Below are 21,802 nucleotides of genomic sequence, written 5' to 3'. Positions count from 1 at the left end.
GGCTCTTTGTATCAGATGGCCAAAACATTAGAGCTTCAGCTTCAGCATCAGTCCTTCCAATGAATAGTCAGGGTTGATTTCCTTTAGAATTGACTTGTTTGATCTCTGTGCTGTACAAGCAACTCTCAAGAATCTTCTCCAGCCTGACAATTAGAAAGCATCAATTCTCTGGTGCTCAGTCTTCTTTATGGTCCAGCTCTCACATCTGCACATGACTACTGGGAAAACCATAGCTTTGACTATAAGGAACTTTGTCAGCAAAGTGATGTCTCTGCTTTTTAACAAGCTGTCTAGGTTTGTCAAAGCTTTTCTTCCAATGAGCAAGTGTCTTAACTTCGTGGCTGTAGTCACAGTCTGCAGTGATTTTGGAGCTCAAGAAAATAAAGTCTGTCACGATTTCACCATGAAGTGATGGGACCAGATGTCTTGATATTCGTTATTTTGAATGTTAGGTTTTAAGCCAGCTTTTTCACTCTCTTCTTTCACCCTCATCAACAGGCTCTTTAGTTTCTCTTCACTCTCTGTCATTAGAGTGGTATCGTCTGCATACCTGAAGTTGTTGAAGTTTCTGCCAGCAAAGTGGATTCCAGTTTGTAAGTCATCCAGCCCAGCATTTTTCATGATTCACTCTGCAAAGAAGCTAAATAAGCAGAGTGACAATATACAGGTTAGATGTACTCCTTTCCCAATTTTGAATCAGTTTCTTGTTCCATGTCAGGTTCTAATTGTTGCTTCTTGACCTACACACAGATTTTTTAGGAGGCAGGTAAGGTGGTTGGGGATTCCCATCTCTTTAAAAATTTTCCAGTTTGTTGTGATCCACACTTATGTATGAACGTGAGAACTGGATTATAAAGAAAGCTGAGTGCCAAAGAACTGATGCTTTTGAACTGTGGTGTTGGAGAAGACTCTTGAGAAACCCTTGGACTGCAAGGAGATCCAACCAGTCAATCCTAAAGGAGATCAGTCCTGAATATTCATTGGAAGGATTGATGTTGAAGCTGAAACTCCAATACTTTGGCCACCTGATGCAAAGAACTGACTCACTGGAAAAGACCCTGATGCTGGGAAAGATTGAAGGCGGGAGTCTCGGGGACGACAGAGGGTGAGATCGTTGGATGGCATCATCGACACGATGGAGATGAGTTTGAGTGAGCTCCAGGAGTTGGTGATGGACAGGGAAGCCTGGTGTTCTGCAGTCCAGGGGTGGCAAAGAGTTAGACATGACTGATCGACTGACCTGATCTGATCTGACAGTCAGAGGATTTAGTGCAGTCAATGAAGGAGAAATAGATGTCTTTTTGGAATGCCCTTGCTTTTTTTATGATTCAGCAGATGTTGACCATTTGCTCTCAGGTTCTTCTGCCTTTTCTAAATCCAGTTTGTGTATCTGGAGCTTCTCAGTTCACATAATGTTGAAGCCTAGCTTGAAGGATTTTGAGCATTATTTTGCTAGCATGTGAAATGAGCACAACTATATGGTAGTCTGAACAATCTTTGGCATTGACTTTCTTTGGGATTGGAATGAAAACCAACCTTTTCCAGTCCTGTGGCCACTGCTGAGTTTTCCAAATTTGCTGGCATATTGAATGCAGTACTTTTACAACCTCACCTTTTAGAATTTTAAGTAGCTTAGCTGGAATTCCATCACCTCCACTAGCTTGGGTCATAGTGATGCTTCCTAAGGCCTACTTGACTTTGCACTCCAGGAGGTCTGGCTCTAGGTGAATGATCACACCACTGTGGTTATCTGGGTCAATATGATCTTTTTTGTATAGTTCTTCTGTGTATTCTTGCCACCTCTTCTTAATATCTTCTGCATCTTCATAACATTTATCTCCTTTATTGTGTCCATCTTTGCATGAAATGTTCCCTTAGTATCTCTAATTTTCTTGAAGAGATCTCTAGTCTTTACCATTCTATTGTTTTCCTCTATTTCTCTGCATTGCTCACTTAAGAAGGCTTTCTTATCTCTCCCTGCTGTTCTCTGGAGCCCTGCACTCAGTTGGGTATATCTTTGCTTTCCTCTTTTGCCTTTAGCTTCTTTTCTCAGCTATTTATAAGGCCTACTCAGACAACCAATTTTCCTTCTTGCATTTCTCTTTCTTGGGAATGGTTTTAGTCATCATCTACTATATAATATTACAAACCTCTGTCCACAGTTCTTCAGGCACTCTATCTGATCTAAACCCTTGAATCTGTTTGTTCCTTCCACTGTATAATCATAAAGGATTTGATTCAGGTCATACCTGAATGGTCTAGTGGTTTTTCCTACTTTCTTCTACTTAAGGCTGAATTTTCCAGAAAGGTATTCATGATCAGAGCCAGTCAGCCTCTGGTCTAATTTTTGCTGACTGTATAGAGCTTCTCCATCTTTGGCTGCAAAGAATATAATCAATCTGATTTCACTGTTGACCATCTGGTGACATCCACATATACAGTAATCTCTTGTGTTGCTGAAAGAGGTTGTTTGCTATGACCAGTGTGTTCTCTTGGCAAAACTCTGTTAACCTTTGCCCTGCTTCATTTTGTACTCCAAGGCCAAACTTGCCTATTACTCCAGGTATCTTTGATGTCCTACTTTTGAATTCTAATCCCCTATGAGGAAAAGGACATCTTTTTTTGGTGTTAGTTTTAGAAGGTTTTGTACATCTTCATAAAACTGTTCAGCTTCAACTTCTTCATCATTAGTGGTTGGGGCATAGACTTGGATTACTCTTTAAACAAATAATGATAAACTTGCTGGAAAAAATAAAATTTAGTAAACCTGTATGTGTAGCCAGAGTCATATACCGATTTGACAGTAATAGTGATAGTTGTCACTGCAGGAATTGAGCAGATTCCGTAGTTATCACTTGTTCTCCACTGACTACTTTCTCCATTGCACAGCCTCCTTGGGCTCATACAGTAGAGTTTAAATCTTGTCATCAGCAGGAAAGTATGTGGTAGACCCAAATAGTCACTAATTCAAGCATATTGCAACAATTCTTCAAACTCATCTCCTAAGAACTCTTTTTTTAACAATTCATCTTTCTTCTCCCTTCTTGCTTTCTCATAACCAGTTTATGGTTCATGTTTTTTAATCTTAATTTTTTTTTTGGCAAAAGTGTTAATTTCCTTCATTCTGTGATTTTTCATTGCAACCACAACCTGTTAACACATGTCTATCTACTTTCTTCATACTTGCCTCCAAACTTCTAAGCATTTTGCCAAAGGTGATCAAACAAGGTATATTCAACATAGTATAGATTTGTGATCATCAACTTAAAATGAATCCTCTAAAAAAAATAAATAAATAAATAAAATGAATCCTCTACACTTCTTGCATCTTCCAAAGGTACTATGCCAACCGGTTCTTCCATTAATAACTTCAAACCAATGCCACCATTGTCAAATCTCCTACTTTATTCTCAGCTCATATGATTGACATGTTGCTGAGAAAGTGAAGTCCTTAAATGAGACGTCTTGAGTTCATCACTACCAAATACATACACTACTAAAAACTATAAATTAATGCATCCACTAATACACGAGAGGGAATATTTCTCTTACTGTAAGGCCAATCCTTTCACCAATGTTTTAGATCCTCTTATTCAGTCTTCTTAGACATACTTAGGTATACTTTCCATTATCCTTACTCTTTCTTTAATTTTATTAACTGGATCCTTTACAATATCATTTCAACAACTCCTTCAGTTCTTAAACATTACTCTCCTTGAGAGTAATTAGAGACTAAAATTAACATACATTTGTCATCATTTCTGACTTCTTACTTTCTTCTCAATCTGTTTCAGTTGGGCATCGAACCTCAGTTGCTCTATTGAAAGTCATTTTGACAAGATCCCTGATGCCTATCATGTATACAATTCAGCACTTATATTTTTAGACTTCTTTCTTGGATCTCAATGGTATTTGGGATTGTTGCTCACTTGTATCTTTTTATAATGACTTGTCTTTATTCACAGCACCAACACATGCTTGTTTTTTTTTTTTTTTCTCTCCTTCTCTAGTTTCTTAGTCTTTTTTTGGAGATTCCTTTTCCTCCACATGGCTATTTAAATTTAGAAGATCCTCAAGTCTCAATCATAGTCACTCTTCTCTTTTCATGCTGTATTCTTCCTACATGAATAACTTACACTTTGTTTGGGCTTCAGTTATTCCTGTAAGATAATTACTCAAATATTTATATAGCCAACTTTATACTCAGCTGCCTACTTGATATTTCTACTTGTATCTTTCAATAGCATCTCAGACTCAGAAGAATCATATCCAGGCTAACAAACAAAATGAACAATAGAAGAGTCAATGTAACACAAAATAAAAGTGACAGCACAAATCTGTTCATGACACTTCCTGCTTGAGATTGCTTCAGTTGCTTCTGCTTTGACACAAGACAAAGATCAGTATCCAAAAGGTAGCTTACAAGTTCTGACATGATTTTTTTCTGCCATTAAATGAATATATCTTTGTAGACTGAATTGACAGGAGGAAAAAATAGGACCAGAAAGACAGTACATGGTGAAAGATGAGGAAAAAAAGGCATAGCAAAATATCCCATGGCCAAAGATGTCCATAAAGGTGCTGAAAAATAGAGGGCATTACATGTTGTAGCTTGGTCTAGGAGAAAACATGCTGATTAGGGGAGTCAGTATGATCACTGAGAGTCCTGGTTGTTAGGAAAGAGTTTTAATTAGTAGGTGAAAATTAAATTCAGATTAGGAAGGTTTAATGCAAGATAGGGAAAATAGGAATATAAAAGCTGAAAAATAGTTTACTAGTCTGAGAAGTTTTGTGATAAAGTAAAAGAGAGTGAAAGGAGAGGGTTGGAAAAAAGTCACAGGAAGGGAAACCTACTGTTAGAGAAGAAAAAAAGAGTAAATGCAGGGGAAAGGAAAGAAGATGTAAAGCAGTGATGAAGGCTAAAGATTAAATAACTTTATTAGTAAGAAAAATGCACAGCTTTTCTTCTGACATGAGAAAAACTACAATAAAATGAAGAAAAAGAAAAGTTTGGTGATTAATTTGCTTTAAAAAGCACAAGGAATAAATTGAAAGCCTGTGATATTCTTGATTAGTCAAAGTTATCTGATTGATGAGTTGCAGCATCAGGAGCTTAAACAGTATTTATTCACTTATGGGAACTGATGTTATAGATGCATCTGATAAAATCAATCAGAGATGAGATGTAACATTCTAAGATTGCATGGCAAAATTAACCAATAATTGTTTCTTATTAATGTTTTATTCATTATTTAAAGTCATCATTTACTTGTGTCACTTTATTTTTTTTCCAGGCCCAGAAGACAGGGGATAAAAGAGAAGAACCATGTTAGGAATCTATGCAGCGAGAACTGTAGACTCTTTGAGAAGCATCACTGAAGGCTCTAGGAAAGCACTGACTCAGTTCCACAATATAATGGAAGGGCCATAGAGTCTAATAAAAGTATGTGATGTTCCAAACATCAAGCAGGGTTATACAATATCCTTTGAGAACCAACAAATTGCTATTAGACAGACAGGTAAAAAGGTGGTGGACAGTGTCTCAGAAATAAAATGTAATACTTAATGAGTGTGCCACCCTAACCTTCATTTTCAAAGTGGCTTCAAGTACAAGAAACATGCCATATCTTAGTACAAACAGGATGTTAGCAGTAAGTACTGCCTCTGATCACTACAAAATACAATGTTAGTGATGAATAAATAGAACTCTCTCAAAATACAATGTTCTGCATCATGGCCTTTTATTTTAAACTAAATAAAATAAATACATTAGGTGTTTGATAAAACTGTGCATTTTGTATTTGTATTATTAATTACATATTATAGATATGTAAATATGATGTGGAAAAACACTGACTTAAGTTGACTATTAAGTAAAACATATAAAGCTTAAAATTTTATAACCCTTTTCACACTTAAATATGCTCTTAAGATATTTAAAGAGATTAATTAATGGAAATGCTTTCCCTTTGAAACATATCTTTTGAAGTGAGACTGAAGTAGTTCTTATTTAGTAAAGTGATTAAAATTTGTTTCATGCTGGTTTTCCAAAGGAGATTACTTTTTGGACTGACTTTCCTATTAAGGCTTGAAGTGTATGTTGGGCAATTTGTACATGGGAAAATGATTTTACTTAAAAATCCGTGCTCTGAAAAGTGCTATGCTATCACTGGCCTATACCATGACTGCACACCCTTCTCAGTGGAGTTTCTGACAGACTGCAGATGTCTGGGGAAGTAGTTTATTTAATCAGTTGATCACAGACCTGTGGTTCTAATGACAAGCTCAATGCAGACAACTGTACTCTTCTAAGAAGCATAGCTTCACTTTTCTTTAAGAATTTTAATATTTCATATCATCTTGAACCACTTGTAAACATCCCACTTTGGGATCAAATATTATCAATACCTTACACTTTAAGTAATTGTGAAATCACACCATCTCCTTTCTTTATTTTCTGCAGCTTGTACATTTAGTTGAAGGAAAAAAGGCTACACTTTAAACTTGCAAATAGGAACCAAGCATATTTTGTGTTTAAAGGGCTTGAAATTTTTTATGTCCACTAATTATATTTCCACGTTTTTACTGTTTTAAGAAATCTTTGACACTGACATCAAAATAAGAATGAATTATTGTTACACTTACCTCTGATCTCCTCCCTCTGTTCAAATAAGCACAGACTGGGCTGAAAGCGCCACTCCCACAGACGTACAAATGCGTGCGGTTGAAAGCCTGAATCACACGGACAAAGTTCCCGCAGCCATGCTAAAAGAAAAGGAAAACTGAGCAGTTAGTAACCCATGACTTTTATTGCTATTCCTAAGTAGTACTGTGACACTTTGCTATACGTTTTTCTTTATGCCCTAACTTTTTAATTAGTTAGGAGATAACAAGAGAACATGGTTTATTCCATGGTATATTTTAGGAGGAAGGTTGTCTAACAGATAATGAGCAAAATGATATGTCTCTCTCATATTTCAGTATTTTTTAGATTGGGTATGTTTTTATGTTCTGAAATTTTATGAACTTACTCTTTATCTGAGAAAGCTTAGAAATTGAAAAGTATACCAAACTGTTTCTCAATTTTTCCTCAAAACATTACACACACACACACACACACACACACTCATCCATGTTATACAAAACATGTTGTGAATTAATTGTGCTTATAGAAGGTCCATATGTTATCATTAGTTATAGTGGCAAACACTATTAGCCTTCATAATGGGGCGAATAATACAAATGTTACACAAATGCCAGCATTGTCGCTTTCTATGAAAAATAACGGAATCATGATCTCTCTGCTCTTGGTCCCCTAATATACTTTCCTCTTTCCCCAGACTCCTTTCTCACCTGCTCCCAGTCCAACCATTAGAAAGGCTGACATTTATTCACTCAATGAAATGAAAAATGATTATGGTGATTATAAGCTGATTATGACCTTGAAGAAATACACAAATATGGTCGGCACCAAATGCAGAGCTCAGTGACTGAATTAACCATTGCATGTTCTATACTTACAGGGTCACTACCTTGCTGAGTACACATTAATCAAGCCTGAGGCTGAATATTGTTCCCTTCACAAAGTCATTGTTCTAGCAATGTTTAATAATATTACACATTAGAGACAAACATTTTTATAAAAAAATATGTCAGACTCAGTGGTTTTCAGATGGGTGTTCATACAGTGTATTTTTTTCTCTTCTAGGTACCACATACTTTACTAATATTTTATAATGCACGTTTATTATATTATTAAAAAGTTTAAAAAAATTGCCAAAATTTAAAGTCAATATTATTTTATATTTTCTCATCATTTTCTCCTTTTATACTCATTATTACTTGCCAGCAAATATATGCTTATTTTCATATGTAGTAATTGTATATATATATATGTTTCTGTTATGCATTTTTATTATTAAATAATCAATCACCAACTCTGCTGTTATATAAATTTAACCTTACAGAGCAGACTATATTCTTTATTTTTATTTTAAGACATTAAGAGTTTTTGTCATATATAGTGTCACTGTATCTTGACACCTGTTTATAGAGGTGCCTAGAAACTGACTACATACTGCAGCTGAAATGTGTTTCTTTGGAGAAAAATCATAGATGAAGTATGGTGTATATACAGTATGTCTATGTTTAAAGGTATATGTGAGCAATGAGACTTGTGTTTATTTTTTTTCATATCCAAGTTCAGTCATTCTGGGATTCTGTACATAATATTTTCCTGCAAAACATGAATTTGATTCAATTCTATTAATAAGAGGTTATGTCTGTTTCATCTTGAGGTTTGCAGATTTTTCCATTATGAATTATTGGTATTGGGATAAAGGAAGAAGACACTAATATCTCTTTTACCTCAAATACAGATTATACTTGTTTCATGTATATGTTTATGTATACATATATGTTATATATATGTCTTTATTATGGCTACTATTTTTGAAAATTTATTATGCATTAGACACAAGAACAATCATTTTATATACTTAACCTCCAGAAGATTGATTTCTTAACCTTTAGAGATCACATTTATTGAGCAAACTATGTATATTCACTCAGGTTTTCAACTCGGGTTTTAGAAGCACAAAGTTTAGATCTTGTTTAGTTAACTTGCCTAAGGTCATATCGGAGAAGGCAATGGCACCCCACTCCAGTACTCTTGCCTGGAAAATCCCATGGACGCAGGAGCCTGGTAGGCTGCAGTCCATGGGGTCGCTAAGAGTCGGACACAACTGAGCGACTTCACTTTCATGAGTTGGAGAAGGAAATGGCAACCCACTCCAATGTTCTTGCCTTGAGAATCCCAGGGACGGGGCAGCCTGGTAGGCTGCTGTCTATGGGGTAACACAGAGTCAGACACGACTGAAGCGACTTAGCAGTAAGGTCATATAGCTAGAAATAGGTAAAGCAGATTTTCAAGCACAGATGTGTTTAATATAGAATCTTGTCCTTTTAACCACTTTATAATTTGCCATTTGGTAAGAACTCCACAGTTGTTAGATGGAAGTTTTTATAACAGTTACTAATATTTACAGAGCTCTTAATCTTTTGATGTTTTTAATCTTCCCAGCAATGTTCCTATTAAAATATTTAGTCCCATTTTAGTGATGAGGAAATTGAGTCCACCAAAAGGTTAAATGAAGTGCTCTAGGTTTAATAAGTAACTCAGGTATCAATTTAAATATGTCTTAAATATGGTTGTCCTATACCATGAAGGCTTCTCTGGTGGCTCATATGGTAAAGAATCTTCCTGCAGTGCAGAAGACCCAGGTATGATCCCTACGTCAGAAAGATACCCTGGAGAAGGAAATGGCTACCCACTCCATTATCCTTGCTTGGAGAATTCCATGGACAGAGGAGCCTGGTGGGCTACAGTCTATGGCGTCCAGATACGATTGAGCGACTAAACTTCAACCATGAAGGCAAATTTGTATACTATCTGATGATGTTTTACTGTGCTCTTCCAAACCCTCTTCAAAGGGAAAAACATAAAAGGAAAAATAAATCAGTCGCTTTAATTATTGAAAATCATTTTCTAGGTCCTTTCCATTTCCTTTGTACTTAGTTTCTATCCACATTATTTCTGAACTAGACCACTGCAGTCATGTCAATTCCATCCAGAAAATGTTTACTGAACTCATTCTGTGCAAGCATTGTATATGGTGCTAGCAACACTGAAATAAACAGATTCAATTCCCATTTTCAGGGCAAGGAGAGCATATACATCAAGCTGTAGCAGATGTTATAATAAGGTTATTTTTTTTCAAAATGTGCTATACAAGGAAAGAAGAGAAAATGAGTAATACTGAACTGGGTATAAAGGTTTGAGAGTGAATGTCATCTGAGCTGTAATTTGCAGAATAAGCTACAGATTTTCACAGGCAAAAGCAGAAGAAAGGGACATTCCAACAGAAAACAGCATGAACAAAAAAAACTGAAGGCATGAGAGTGCAGGCTTTAGTTGGAGAATAGTGCCTAGAGGGTATAGAGGATTACTACGTGATGAAACTAGAGAGGCAATTAGAACTGGACTATCGTCATGCTGCAGGATGATGGGCAGCAGAGTGTGAATTCTCAGAGCCAGATGACTTAGGTGCAAACTCTGATTTTATCTTTTACTAGCTGTTTGAGCTTGAGATATGTACTTGCCTCTCTGTGCTTCAATCTTCTGCTCTGTAAATGGTGATGATAATATTTGTTGAAAGCATTTACCACTAAAGCCCTTGGAACAGTGTGTGGTGCATAATAAATATACCCAACGTTAGGTATCAGATGTTTTCATATATACTTTCAGTTCCAACTGTCAGTACAAACCCTGTGTAGTGGACAGAAATTGTCCTGCATAAAGTTTAGTACAGGTCCTGACCACAATAGACATCCATAAAAGGTTAGTGGCATGAGACATTAGGAAAATTCAATACTGTGGATGCTTTCTTTTTATTGCTTAATTCTCTTTCAAAACTATTTCAAGGTATAAAGCTAAATGAAAAATAAAGCTTCTAACATTATGGAGAATATAATTCCATTTTATATATATATACACACACACACACACACACACACACATATATACACACACACATGCACATATACATGTGTGTATGTATATATATATGTATACATACACACATGACCTATACTAAAATGCTGGAAGACTATATCTCAAATTTTTAAGTTACTAAGTTTGGGTAGTATAATTTATTTTATTTATTTAACAGTGTGTGCTAACTATGTGCTATGTACTGTTCTAAGCTCTCTGCAAATGTTAATTCACTAATTCCTTTAGTAACTCAATAAGCTAGGTTTTATGTGTGTATCCATCAACCTAGCTTATTGAGTTACTAAGGGAATTAGTGAATTAACATTTGCAGAGAGCTTAGAACTCTTCTTGGAGAAGGCAATGGCATACCACTCCAGTACTCTTGCCTGGAAAATCCCATGGATGGAGGAGCCTGGTGGGCTGCAGTCCATGGGGTCGCTAAGAGTCAGACACGACTGAGCGACTTCACTTTCACTTTTCACTTTCATGCACTGGAGAAGGAAATGGCAACCCACTCGAGTGTTCTTGCCTAGAGAATCCCAGGGACGGGGGAGCCTGGTGGGCTGCCGTCTATGGGGTCGCACAGAGTCGGACACGACTGAAGCGACTTAGCAGCAGCAGCAGCATGAGCTCTTCTGGGCCTTCAAAGATTTCTGTGTTGAACAGGTATTAGTTGTATAACTTTAAAATAGATGTTTTTAAAAAAATATGTCTTGGAGCTCAGATTAATAGGGCTTTAAACATATGACTCTTCATGGTCCATACTACATTTTTTCTTCTTGGTCTGGGGACTGTATCAAGGTATTTTGATATATGTATTCCTAAAGAAAATACATTTTCAAGTAGTTTAGGGTCCTGTGGTCACAGAAACATGGAAATTGATATTCTACAATTAATAAATCAAGTTTGACATTGTGCATATGTAATGTATATAGGTCTAAATATATGTAACCCTGCTTAATTTTTTTTAATGATCTCTTACAGTATTTACTTAGCACATTCATTATATCCTATCTCATTGGATATGTTTGACAGCATGTGCTATTGTTTAGGGCTCAATTTATTTATAGTATTAATAAAATATCAACATTTGGAAATAAATGGAGCATGTAGGAATGTAAATAAATAGGGGCAGAAAGGGAAATTGGGAGGTAAGTTATACTCTCTTTAGCTGAGGTAGAAAATAAGCTATATTGCTACCATGATATTTTATTTTATTTATAAACATTAGTTTATTATATAGCATTATTGTGATATTACCTTGGGTGAAATTTCAAATTATACTGAATTCTTTTCTAATGAATGAGCATTATTTTTATAACTTTAATTAAAATTAGATACAAGTAAAAAATAGAAAGAAGTAAAGGATGTTTGTATACTTTTTGATTGCTATAGAAGTAGGAAATCTGTTACTAGGTTATGCTTTTATTAGTAGACAACTAATATAATATTTTAAAGTAAAACATTAATTTAACCACCATATATCTTTAAAATTATACATAATGAATTTATAAATTTAGTAAGCTAAAGGCATTAATAACTCATTATCCACTATGTCCTACTCCCAACATGAGACAATGACTTGGAATAGATTCCCATGCTTACTGCTTCCATTTCTGTTTTTTCCAGATCTTGTTTACATTTTATGAAGTGCCTAGATACAGATCTGGGCACTAGAGATAATGACACTTACTACCTGGCATTTCCAACCACTAAAAATGCAGTGAAATAAACTCTAGAGGGTTTCAAGTGCACATACAGGGAGGGGCAGCTAGCCTAGTTCTCAGTGGCAACAGAAGATTCTCCAGAGAAGTGACATCTGAACTGTCATTTGAAAGGGTGTGCAGATAATTCCAAGGCTAAAAAGATGGGAAGGTAATTTCTCCTTGGAAGAAAAGCTATGACAAACCTAGACAGAATATTAAAAAGCAGAGATATTACTTTGCTGACAAAGGTCCGTATAGTCAAAGCTATGGTTTTTGCAGTAGTCATGTTTGAATGTGAGTTGGACTATAAAGAAGGCTAAGAGCTGAAGAATTGATGCTTTTGAACTTTGGTGCTGAATAAGACAATTGAGAGACCCTTGGACTGCAAGGAGATCAAAACAGTCAATCCTAAAGGAAATCAATCCTGAGGGTAGGACTGATACTGAAGCTCAAGTTCCAATCCTTAGGCCACCTGATGTGAAGAGCTGACTCGTCAGAAAGAACCCTGATGCTGGGAAAAACTGAAGGCAGGAGAAGGGGATGACAGAGGATGAGATGGTTGGATGGCATCACTGACTCAAAGGACATGAGTCTGGGCAAGTTCTGGAGATGGTGAAGGACAGGGAAGCCTGGCATGATGCAGCCCATGGGGTCACAAAGCACTGTACATGACTCAGTGACTGAACAACAACAAATCAAACAAGAAGGGAATCACCTGAAGCCTGTACCAACGGCTGAAAGAGGGAAAGGGTACAACTTGTTTGAATCTCAGTATCACTGAAATAAAAGGGGGAAAAGTTAACATAAGACCTAACATAGCTGCCGCCAAATCTATCAAATTTTTCATAAATACCCCACCTGCAATAAATTTGTCTTTGTCTTTTGTGTGTATGCTTAGCATTTATCATAATCTCCCTAGAGAGGTGGCATGTTTCATCAACTGAGAGCAAAAGATCTAGAGCCATATGTGCTTGAGCCAGACAGAGGCCTCTCACCTGTTAGTAGTGCAGCTTGGGGTAAATTCCTCACTCTCTCAGTGACTCAGTTTATCTATCTTAAAAATAAGGATGATGACAAGGTCCATCTTGTAGCACCGTCACAAGGATTAAAATAAAAAACTTAGAATAGCACCCGGCCCATTCTATCAGGTATTGGCTAATATTAGTTGATAATTACTGTATATATGTCTCATCATCTCTAGTATATATATCTACTCTTAAAGGTAGGAATTCCACTTTAATCATCTCTGGTTTCTTCACAATATCTAACTGATTTGTACAAAGTAAAATAAACAATTCCTGCTTTTAAAAAAATGAAATATTAAGTAATTAGGTGATATTTATTTCAAGAGATCCAAAAGACTCTTAAATATTTGGTCTCATGAGAAGTATAATTAAAACACGTTGTTTGTCCTACAGAACTTCCATTTAACTATCATTCTTCTACCACTAGTATCTTGACTAAAAAAAATTGTTTATAAGAACCTCACATGTATTAAGTGAGACGAATTTGTCAACATTCTCCTCTCTTGCAAAAAACAGAACATACATTTGAAATTTAGCTTGATTTTTATTTCCTAGGACCCAACAATGTTGGCTCTACTACAACTCTCTACAGTTACCTCTGCTATATATATTAATTGGCTGTTTGGCAAAATATAAAGATATTCATGGATGATATCACACCATGATAAAACTATGTAAAAACATAAGCATGTATTAATGGCTTCATCTAAAGACCTTTAATTATAAGAAAGCAAACAGCAAAGCATTTCTTCCTTGCCAAAGGGAGAAAGGAATCAAATGACTTGGCTAATATCCTTATGAAAATCAACAACATTTTTTGGAAAGAGAATGTGCAAAGGAATATAAATTCTATATATTCTGCTTGTGGAAGTTTGTATGAATGGGAAAAAAAAATTGAACAAAGAACAATTAAATATAGTAACTGTAGCCACGGGATATTATTGTGACAAAAGGTGAGACATGTTCATATATGCATCCATGGGAAAAATCTCTACATTAGAGAATTAAAAGAAAATAGTTTACTTCATGCAAAATTATTGGAATAATAGCTTCAGGGAACCAAAAAAAAAGTTCTTTTTTCACAACATTAAGCTTCATTCTATTATTGGTTTCCTAGAAGGCAACTGCAATATACTCTTTTGAATGTTTCTTTCACATTTTTCTGGATTTTTTCCTTTTCGATTTTGGTCCACAAATCTTGTGGGTAGCAAATATGCTCCAGTGAGCTCCTGTCCATTTTGAATTTTCTCTTAGAGGTGAATTATGAAACTGAAACAATAAAACCCTGAGCTGAGTCACTCCTGACAAGTACTCTTGCCAAAACACCATCTAGTGATACCTGAAGATCTTCTGTGGCCCTGCCTTATGGCAGGCTTTTTCAGAACCTTGTATTGATACCCAAACTGAATCAATAAATATAAAAGTTTAAGTTCCACACTTCTTCCACAAGGAAGAAGTCTAAGACAAGAGGTGAAATGAATATAAGCTTCATTATAAACGTTAAATGTGGCAAATAGATCTTACATGCTGCAAGCATGGCAAAAATAAACAAAAAAAAAACAACAAAACCCATTAAATGACTTGTGCACGTAAAGAGTTGCTCCATTTTGAAAATAATATTCAAGAATAATTTAATGTGTCCATTTCAGCAAGCTATTTGTAGAAATAAATATAGATTTATTCCTTGACTCTCTATATGAAATCTCACCTAAAGGAATACATTTTGTAAAAGTGTTGCACACTGAACACTTACTTATTCTTATATCCCTCTTGATTTTTGTTTCTGTGGTTATTTTTAATTAAAAAGATACCAGTCATTACTGGTGATTTATACCTCTGGAATGTGCTGGCTAACCATAACCCTTTGCCGAGAATCTTTCTTTGGAAAAGCCCACATCGTATCTGGGAGCTACTCCAGACACTTGAATTATCATTATTTTAGCAGCATGCTGAGAATTCTGAAGGTTGGATCCACTTTGAACAGGGGTTATTACTAAAATCCATCATGAAAAGTGTCAGGGTGCAATAATAAAAGCAAAGCAGGAAATTTTTACCCAGTCAGGAATTCCTAAATTACAGTGTTTAACAGTTCCGATCATTTTGCATTTACATTTTTTACCATATGTCCTGCAGAGGATTCAGAACACCAACACCCTTTGTCTCACTTTTGGCTGCACTCAAAGTACATGAATTCAAAGACCAAATATTTAAGTTTTGGATTTTTTTTAAGCACTCACTGTGGGATCTTTGCCAGCCATTTTGCACTCTTCGACTTTGATTGCAGATGCTGGCCAGAAAACCTGCTCAGAGAGGAAAACAAAGGTTGCATAATCTCATTTATACATATGACAGCCCAATGTTCTTCATTTGCTTTATGTTAACAGATATTTAAAAGTTATTTCTATATTTATATTTCAGAATTCTTCTTTCATTTATGAATTCAAGTTAATGAAGGTTTTATTACTTTATTCTGGCAATTATGTTTTTGTTTCTTCCAGAATTTTTCCTTTAACAAGTCTTTCTATGGTAAGTGCCCATTTACTAATAGTACAATTTTTCAAATAAGGAAATTATCAATACACTCAATACGCACAGTATAATGTGTATTTCCCTCCTTCTGATTTACAGTACACTTTTCACAACGGGTCATACCACAGTGAATTCATGTTCATATTGCCCTCTCATTTTTTTCAGTAAACTACAGAGCTAGGCCGGTAGATTTACCTGAAATTAGGTACTTCAACAGCTAAAATGACTCGAATAAGGACTCTCTCTGACATCCTGTGACAGCATTCTAAGTTGTTTTAGCCTCGGACTAGGGCTTGTGGGGATGATTATTTTTTTAATTGTCATGTTAAAATAATAAATTCAGAAGTCTCCTTGTTGTAACAAATTTATAATTAATCTACTTTTATTTCTTTACTCCAATGAACCTCATTTTATTTCCTTGCTGTGAAGTATTTAGGTTGGTGCAGAAGTAATTGCAGTTTTGCACTATTGAAATTTGCTGTTTAACATCAGAATATATTCATAAATAAATATGGATATATTGTACAATTTAATGCAAATTTTTTGTTTTATGTTCTTTTTCTAATGACTTATTACTTACTTTTAATTTTATACGTATTTTAGACTATGGAATGGAGAAGGAAATGGCAACCTACTCCAGTATTCTTGTCTGGAGAATCCCAGGGACAGAGGAGCCTGGTGGGCTGCTGCCTATGGGGTTGCACAGAGTTGGACATGACTGAAGTGACTTAGCAGCAGCAACAGACTACGGAAATAATATTAGACACAAAGCAAATTTGAGTGATTTTCTTATTAAATTTCAAAATCAGTTGTAAAGCAGCAGAAACAACTTGCAACATCAACAATGCATTTGGCCCGGGAACTACTAATGGTCATACAGTGCAGTGGTGGCTCAAGAATTTCTGCAAAGGAGACGAGAGGCTTGAAGATGAGCATGGTGCCTGGCCATCGCAAGTTGACAACTACCAATTGACAGTCATCACTGCAAACTGACAGTGACCAATTGAGATCCATCATTGAAGGTGATCTTCTTACAACTACATAAGAAATTGCTGAAGAACTCAATGTCGATTGTTCTAAGGTTGTCTGGCATTTGAAGCAAACTGGCAAGGTGAAAAAGCTTCAGGGTGCCTCATGAACTCACCACAAATCAAAAAATCATTGTCTTGAAGTGTCGTCTTCTCTTTTCAGTGCAACAACAAGTCATTTCTTGATTAGATTGCAACATGTGATGAAAAGTGGGTTTTATATGACAACCACTGATGACTAGCTCAGCAGTCAGACCAAGAAGAAGCTCCAAAGCACTTCCCAAAGCCAAACTTGCACCAAAAAAAAAAAAAAAGGTCATGGTCACTGTTTGGTAGTCTGCTGCTGGTCTGAACCACTACAGCTTTCTGAATCCTGGCAAAACCAATAAATGTGAGAAATATGCTCAGCAAATTGATGAGATGCACTGAAAACCGCAACTCCTGCAGCCGACATTGGTCAAAGAAAAGGCCCGATTCTTCTCCACAACAATGCCTGACCACGTCACACAACCAATGCTTCAAAAGTTGAATGAAATGGGCTGCAAAGTTTCGCTTCATCTGCCGTTACCTGATCTCTCATCAACTGACTACAACTTCTTCAAGCATCTAGACAACTTTTTGTATGGAAAATGCTTCCACACCCAGCAGAAGGCAGAAAATGTTTTCAAAGAGTTTGTTAAATCCTGAAGCAGAGGTTTTTATGCTACAAAAATAAACAAATTTACTTCTTGTTGGCAAAAATGTGTTGATTGTAATGGTTCCTATTTTGATTAATAAAGATGTGTTGGAACCTAGTTTTAATGATTTAAAATTCATAGTCTGAAAACATAATTACATTTGCGCCAACCTAGTACAATGAAATAGTTAACCCTTGAACAACTTGCTGGTTAGGGACACTGACCTTATATTCCAATTCCACATCTAAAGATTCAGTCAACCATGTAATATATAGTATTTATAGCCCTCAACAATCTGCATGTAATTGGACCCATGCAGTTCTAATCCCTGCTGTACAGGCCACACTTGTTCACAGAACAGTGAATTTAATAATTGTGTTCCTTTCAAGGCTGTCTTGGACTACATACAGATGACAAGGTAGGTTATCCTTTAAACTAACCATTTTTCATGCTATACTCCACGCTTCTCTTTTTTGCATTTGACGTATGTATACATGGGAAGTATTTTCTCACTTAGTTTCCAGTTTTAGATGGTTAAAACTATGAAAGTAGACATGGAGAACTGAATTTATTATATTTTCAGTCCTTGAAATAAGTACTAACTTTCAACTATTTATTGACATGTGGCCTATTCTAATGAAATCCATAATTTTTTTGTCATATTTGAAAGTTTTAAAGAACAAGGCATCTAGGAATTCAGCACTGCCCTCATGAAGATGATAAACTTACACTCAAAGGTTCTTGACTTATGTTGTTAATATTCAAGGAGAGAATGTGATCTTTGCTGCCCACGTACATCCGGTCCTGATCTTCATCCATTAATAATATCCTGTAGTCTAAAGGGTATTGGGACAGGCTGAAGTATTCAGATGTCTTGGTTTCTCGAAGCTCTGAAATGGTGAATACCACAAGTGAAAATTGAGAATCTTGATCTTATTATTTTAATGAAAATTATCTTACTGAAATACTTACCAAAAAAAGTCAAGATATATTTTCCTCTTACAACAAATTAATTTTAAAACAGTTATCTTATTGGATGTTTTTATTTATTGCCTTTATGCTGAATTAAAACATAAATCAATAAATGCAATGTTAAAGTTTATAGTAGTATTACTTGATTATAAAATTATACACATTTCATAAGATGGTTTTTAGTTTCTCATCAGCTCAAAACTAGTTCAGGTAAATCAACCAAAAACAATTGAGTAGACTGAACAGAAACAAAAGCAACGACAGTGTAAATGTCTTCCTAGCTTCTCTTAATGTTTTATTGTTGGATTCAATATGTTCATCTTTTTAGGACTGCTATTTCCAACTTTAAATATTTATCATATACATATGTATCAAGAGAAAAATATGAATTTTCAAATGTTCTGAATTTTTAGGTTTTCAGTATCTCAATGGTCAGTGACATATGTTCATTTAAATTCTTGTACATTAAATATGTGTCTGTATAGCTTAACTTTCAATACACTGAATGTGCGTGACAGTTAAAAAAATCAATAATCATTGTAGTAGGTTCAGTTTTCTTTCCAGTCAAAATGCTCCTTTGCACAATTAAAAGACTTTTCCTCTCGAATGGTTCAAGAGTTGTTTGTTCTTTTGATTATGATCTTAAGAAAGTGATAAACTATACAAAACAGTCTGCTTTCAGGCATTACTCTTTCAATGTTGAACTATTTCTAAATTTTAGTCACTGAACAGCAAATACATTTCAAGAAATTCTCATAGGGCTGTGATTTGATTTAAAACCAAATTAAAAATTCTACGAATTCTTATAGGCAGCCATGAACTTCATTCTGTGAACATCCAAGCTCATGTGTGAATACAGAGAACAACAAATTTAACCTGTTTATTGGGCACACCAGTTCAGAATGTCTGTCATAATGTCTTTCAAGTGGTTTTATATCTAGCCAATGATCTAAAAATACGATGGGAGCAGAATAGTGATTATGAAGCCAGACTGTGGCACCAAACTTCCTGTGACATTGAGCAATTTACTGTACCTCACTGTGCCTTAATTTCTTCATTGGGAAAAAACAACAATAACGGTATGCTCTACTGAGAGTCTATATGAAAATCAATAGAATTGATACATGTAAATATATATCTGAAATGAGTGACAAGCTATTCAATTATAATAATCTTTACTGTTGGTCTGAATAATCTGAATTACTAGTTATAGGAAAGCATGAAATTAGAAAAAAAAGATGCAAATTTTCCTATTTTTTCTTTTTCTTTCTTTTTTAATTTAAAAAGCTAGATTCCTAAAATTACTAACACATTCTCTTAAATCATTGTCTCTGACATTCTGTCCACTCAGTGACAGTAAAGTGCAAGATTTTTTTATGTGGAAAGAACCATTAACAACTTAGTAAAGTATTTCAGAAGAATTTTAAGAAGTAAATCATGAGAGAAGACAAGAACAAAAGGTATTGAAAGACCATTTAAATAAGAGACTCAGATGACAGACCTTTGGAAATAACAGACATGAGGGTGCAGCATGCTAACCTAGTTACTGAGCCTCACTAGATATCACAGGCAGCCAAGTGATGCAGCTGGCAGTCCTGGTGTAACAGGCATGGAAACTGAAACACCTTCTTTCATGAGCAGACTAAAAAAGAGTGGAGAGATGTCATTCAGGAAAAAAGTCAGTCCTTGGTAGATGAGAGGTTATTGTTGAAATAGGGAAAAAAAAAAAAAAATCCAAGACTTCAGAACATGGGAGAATATAAAATGCAACAAATGTCACTCAAAGGTTGGAGAAGACACATTCTGCTTAAATTTGCCTAAAATCCAGAGTGTTTAATAAAGCTTGCTTTTCACCCCATGGAAGAGATTCATGATTTCGCAATTTCCCTGTTAAAACATGATTTGTAGGGTTCCAGTTGGGTGCAGGATCGGAGAAGGCAATGGCATCCCACTCCAGTACTCTTGCCTGGAGAATCCCATTGACGGAGGAGCCTGGTGGGCTGCCGTCTATGGGGTCGCACAGAGTCGGACACGACTGAAGCGACTTAGCAGCAGCAGCAGGATAGATTTTCAACAAACACCTCATGAATAAGTAGCTCTCCAGTGAAATACATGGACTAAGTAAAACGCAACTGAGTTCATCACATCTGGGATCTAACCACCAGAATCTGAATGTTGGCCCTGCCATTTCATGTATGGATGTACTTGGCAAGTGCCTTTATCCCTCTAAACTCCAGTGTTTTCACCTGTTAAGTCAAGATAATAATAGTTCCTACATCACAGGGGTATTGTGAGGTTTAAATTGTTAATATGCATCAAGTGCTTAAAAGAGTACCTGTCTTATGGTGACGTGGGTTACATGGGTTACGTATTATTATGACTTGGGACAAGACATCAAGCTTCAGCCAGACAAGTAAGAAGGACAATTTGTTACACAGGGAGCAAATATGGAGGGACCACACTGTCTGATTTATATTTATTAATATATATATAAAAGATTTATGCTTTTCACATGTAGAATCTACTCAACTTATTTGAGCAGGACTGTAAAATAATAAACTATCTTTAAGAATAATAATTTGAGCATGCAGGATAATTTGGGGGCATGTGAGACTGGAAAACTAGGAGATGCTGTTCCAGCTATGATGTTAATAAAGATCTGACATGCCAGAAATAGATGTGAGGGATACCTGAAGGATTTGGAATGATTTTATATGAAGCTGGCCTTTAGGTATAAGGAAGAGGCAATCATCTTCCAAAGTTGTAAACTAAGAACAGGATGAATTGAACATGGCCTTTACTGCTTTTGAGGGATTTGAAATGGAAATTTCTTTGGTAAAGAGATTGAGTGTTCATAGATTCAATTCAAACCAAAGCAGAAATAGTCCACAAGCATGTAAAATTTAGATAACTAGTTTCCCATCAGAAATATAAAATCTTCAGGGAGACACCTCCAGTTCCTCTCATGGATGATATGAAATTCTGAGAGTACGCAGGTCTGAAGAAGTTCTGGGTAGAAGCTCTGAAGAAGAGTAACTATAAGCGAAAAGCAAAGAACAGAGACACATTGATTGTTGGATCCAAAAAGAGTAGCTTTGTAATCAAAATTCAAAGTGTGTCTTGAAGTCCTAAAGCAATGTGATATTGTGGAGAAAGTACAGAACTGGAGTCAAACAGTTCTGAGGTGAAATCCCAGTTGCATCACTTACTAATCTGTTTTAAAAAAAAAATCAAAAAACAAATTACCTCTTTTCTCCCAGGTTTCAATGTTCTCATCTACATACTGGTTATGTCAGTACACAGCTCAAAGGAT

General features: G+C 35.6%; 1 protein-coding gene across 1 annotated transcript in view; it reads right to left on the bottom strand.

Annotated features, from left to right (window-relative positions):
* Positions 1–21,802, bottom strand: part of SEMA3C (semaphorin 3C) — a 208,095-nt gene that overhangs the window by 80,129 nt on the left and 106,164 nt on the right. The window contains exons 3-5 of the mRNA XM_019958597.2: positions 18,247–18,407; positions 15,521–15,583; positions 6,646–6,765 (exon numbers count right to left, since the gene is read on the bottom strand). Coding sequence (XP_019814156.1) covers positions 6,646–6,765; positions 15,521–15,583; positions 18,247–18,407 — 344 coding nt within the window. The remainder of the gene's footprint in view (positions 1–6,645; positions 6,766–15,520; positions 15,584–18,246; positions 18,408–21,802) is intronic.

This window comes from Bos indicus, chromosome 4 (genome assembly GCF_029378745.1).
Source record: "Bos indicus isolate NIAB-ARS_2022 breed Sahiwal x Tharparkar chromosome 4, NIAB-ARS_B.indTharparkar_mat_pri_1.0, whole genome shotgun sequence".
Lineage (NCBI taxonomy): Eukaryota > Metazoa > Chordata > Mammalia > Artiodactyla > Bovidae > Bos > Bos indicus.
The sequence above is the reverse complement of the archived record's forward strand: the minus strand, read 5'-3'. Positions and strand labels throughout refer to the sequence as shown.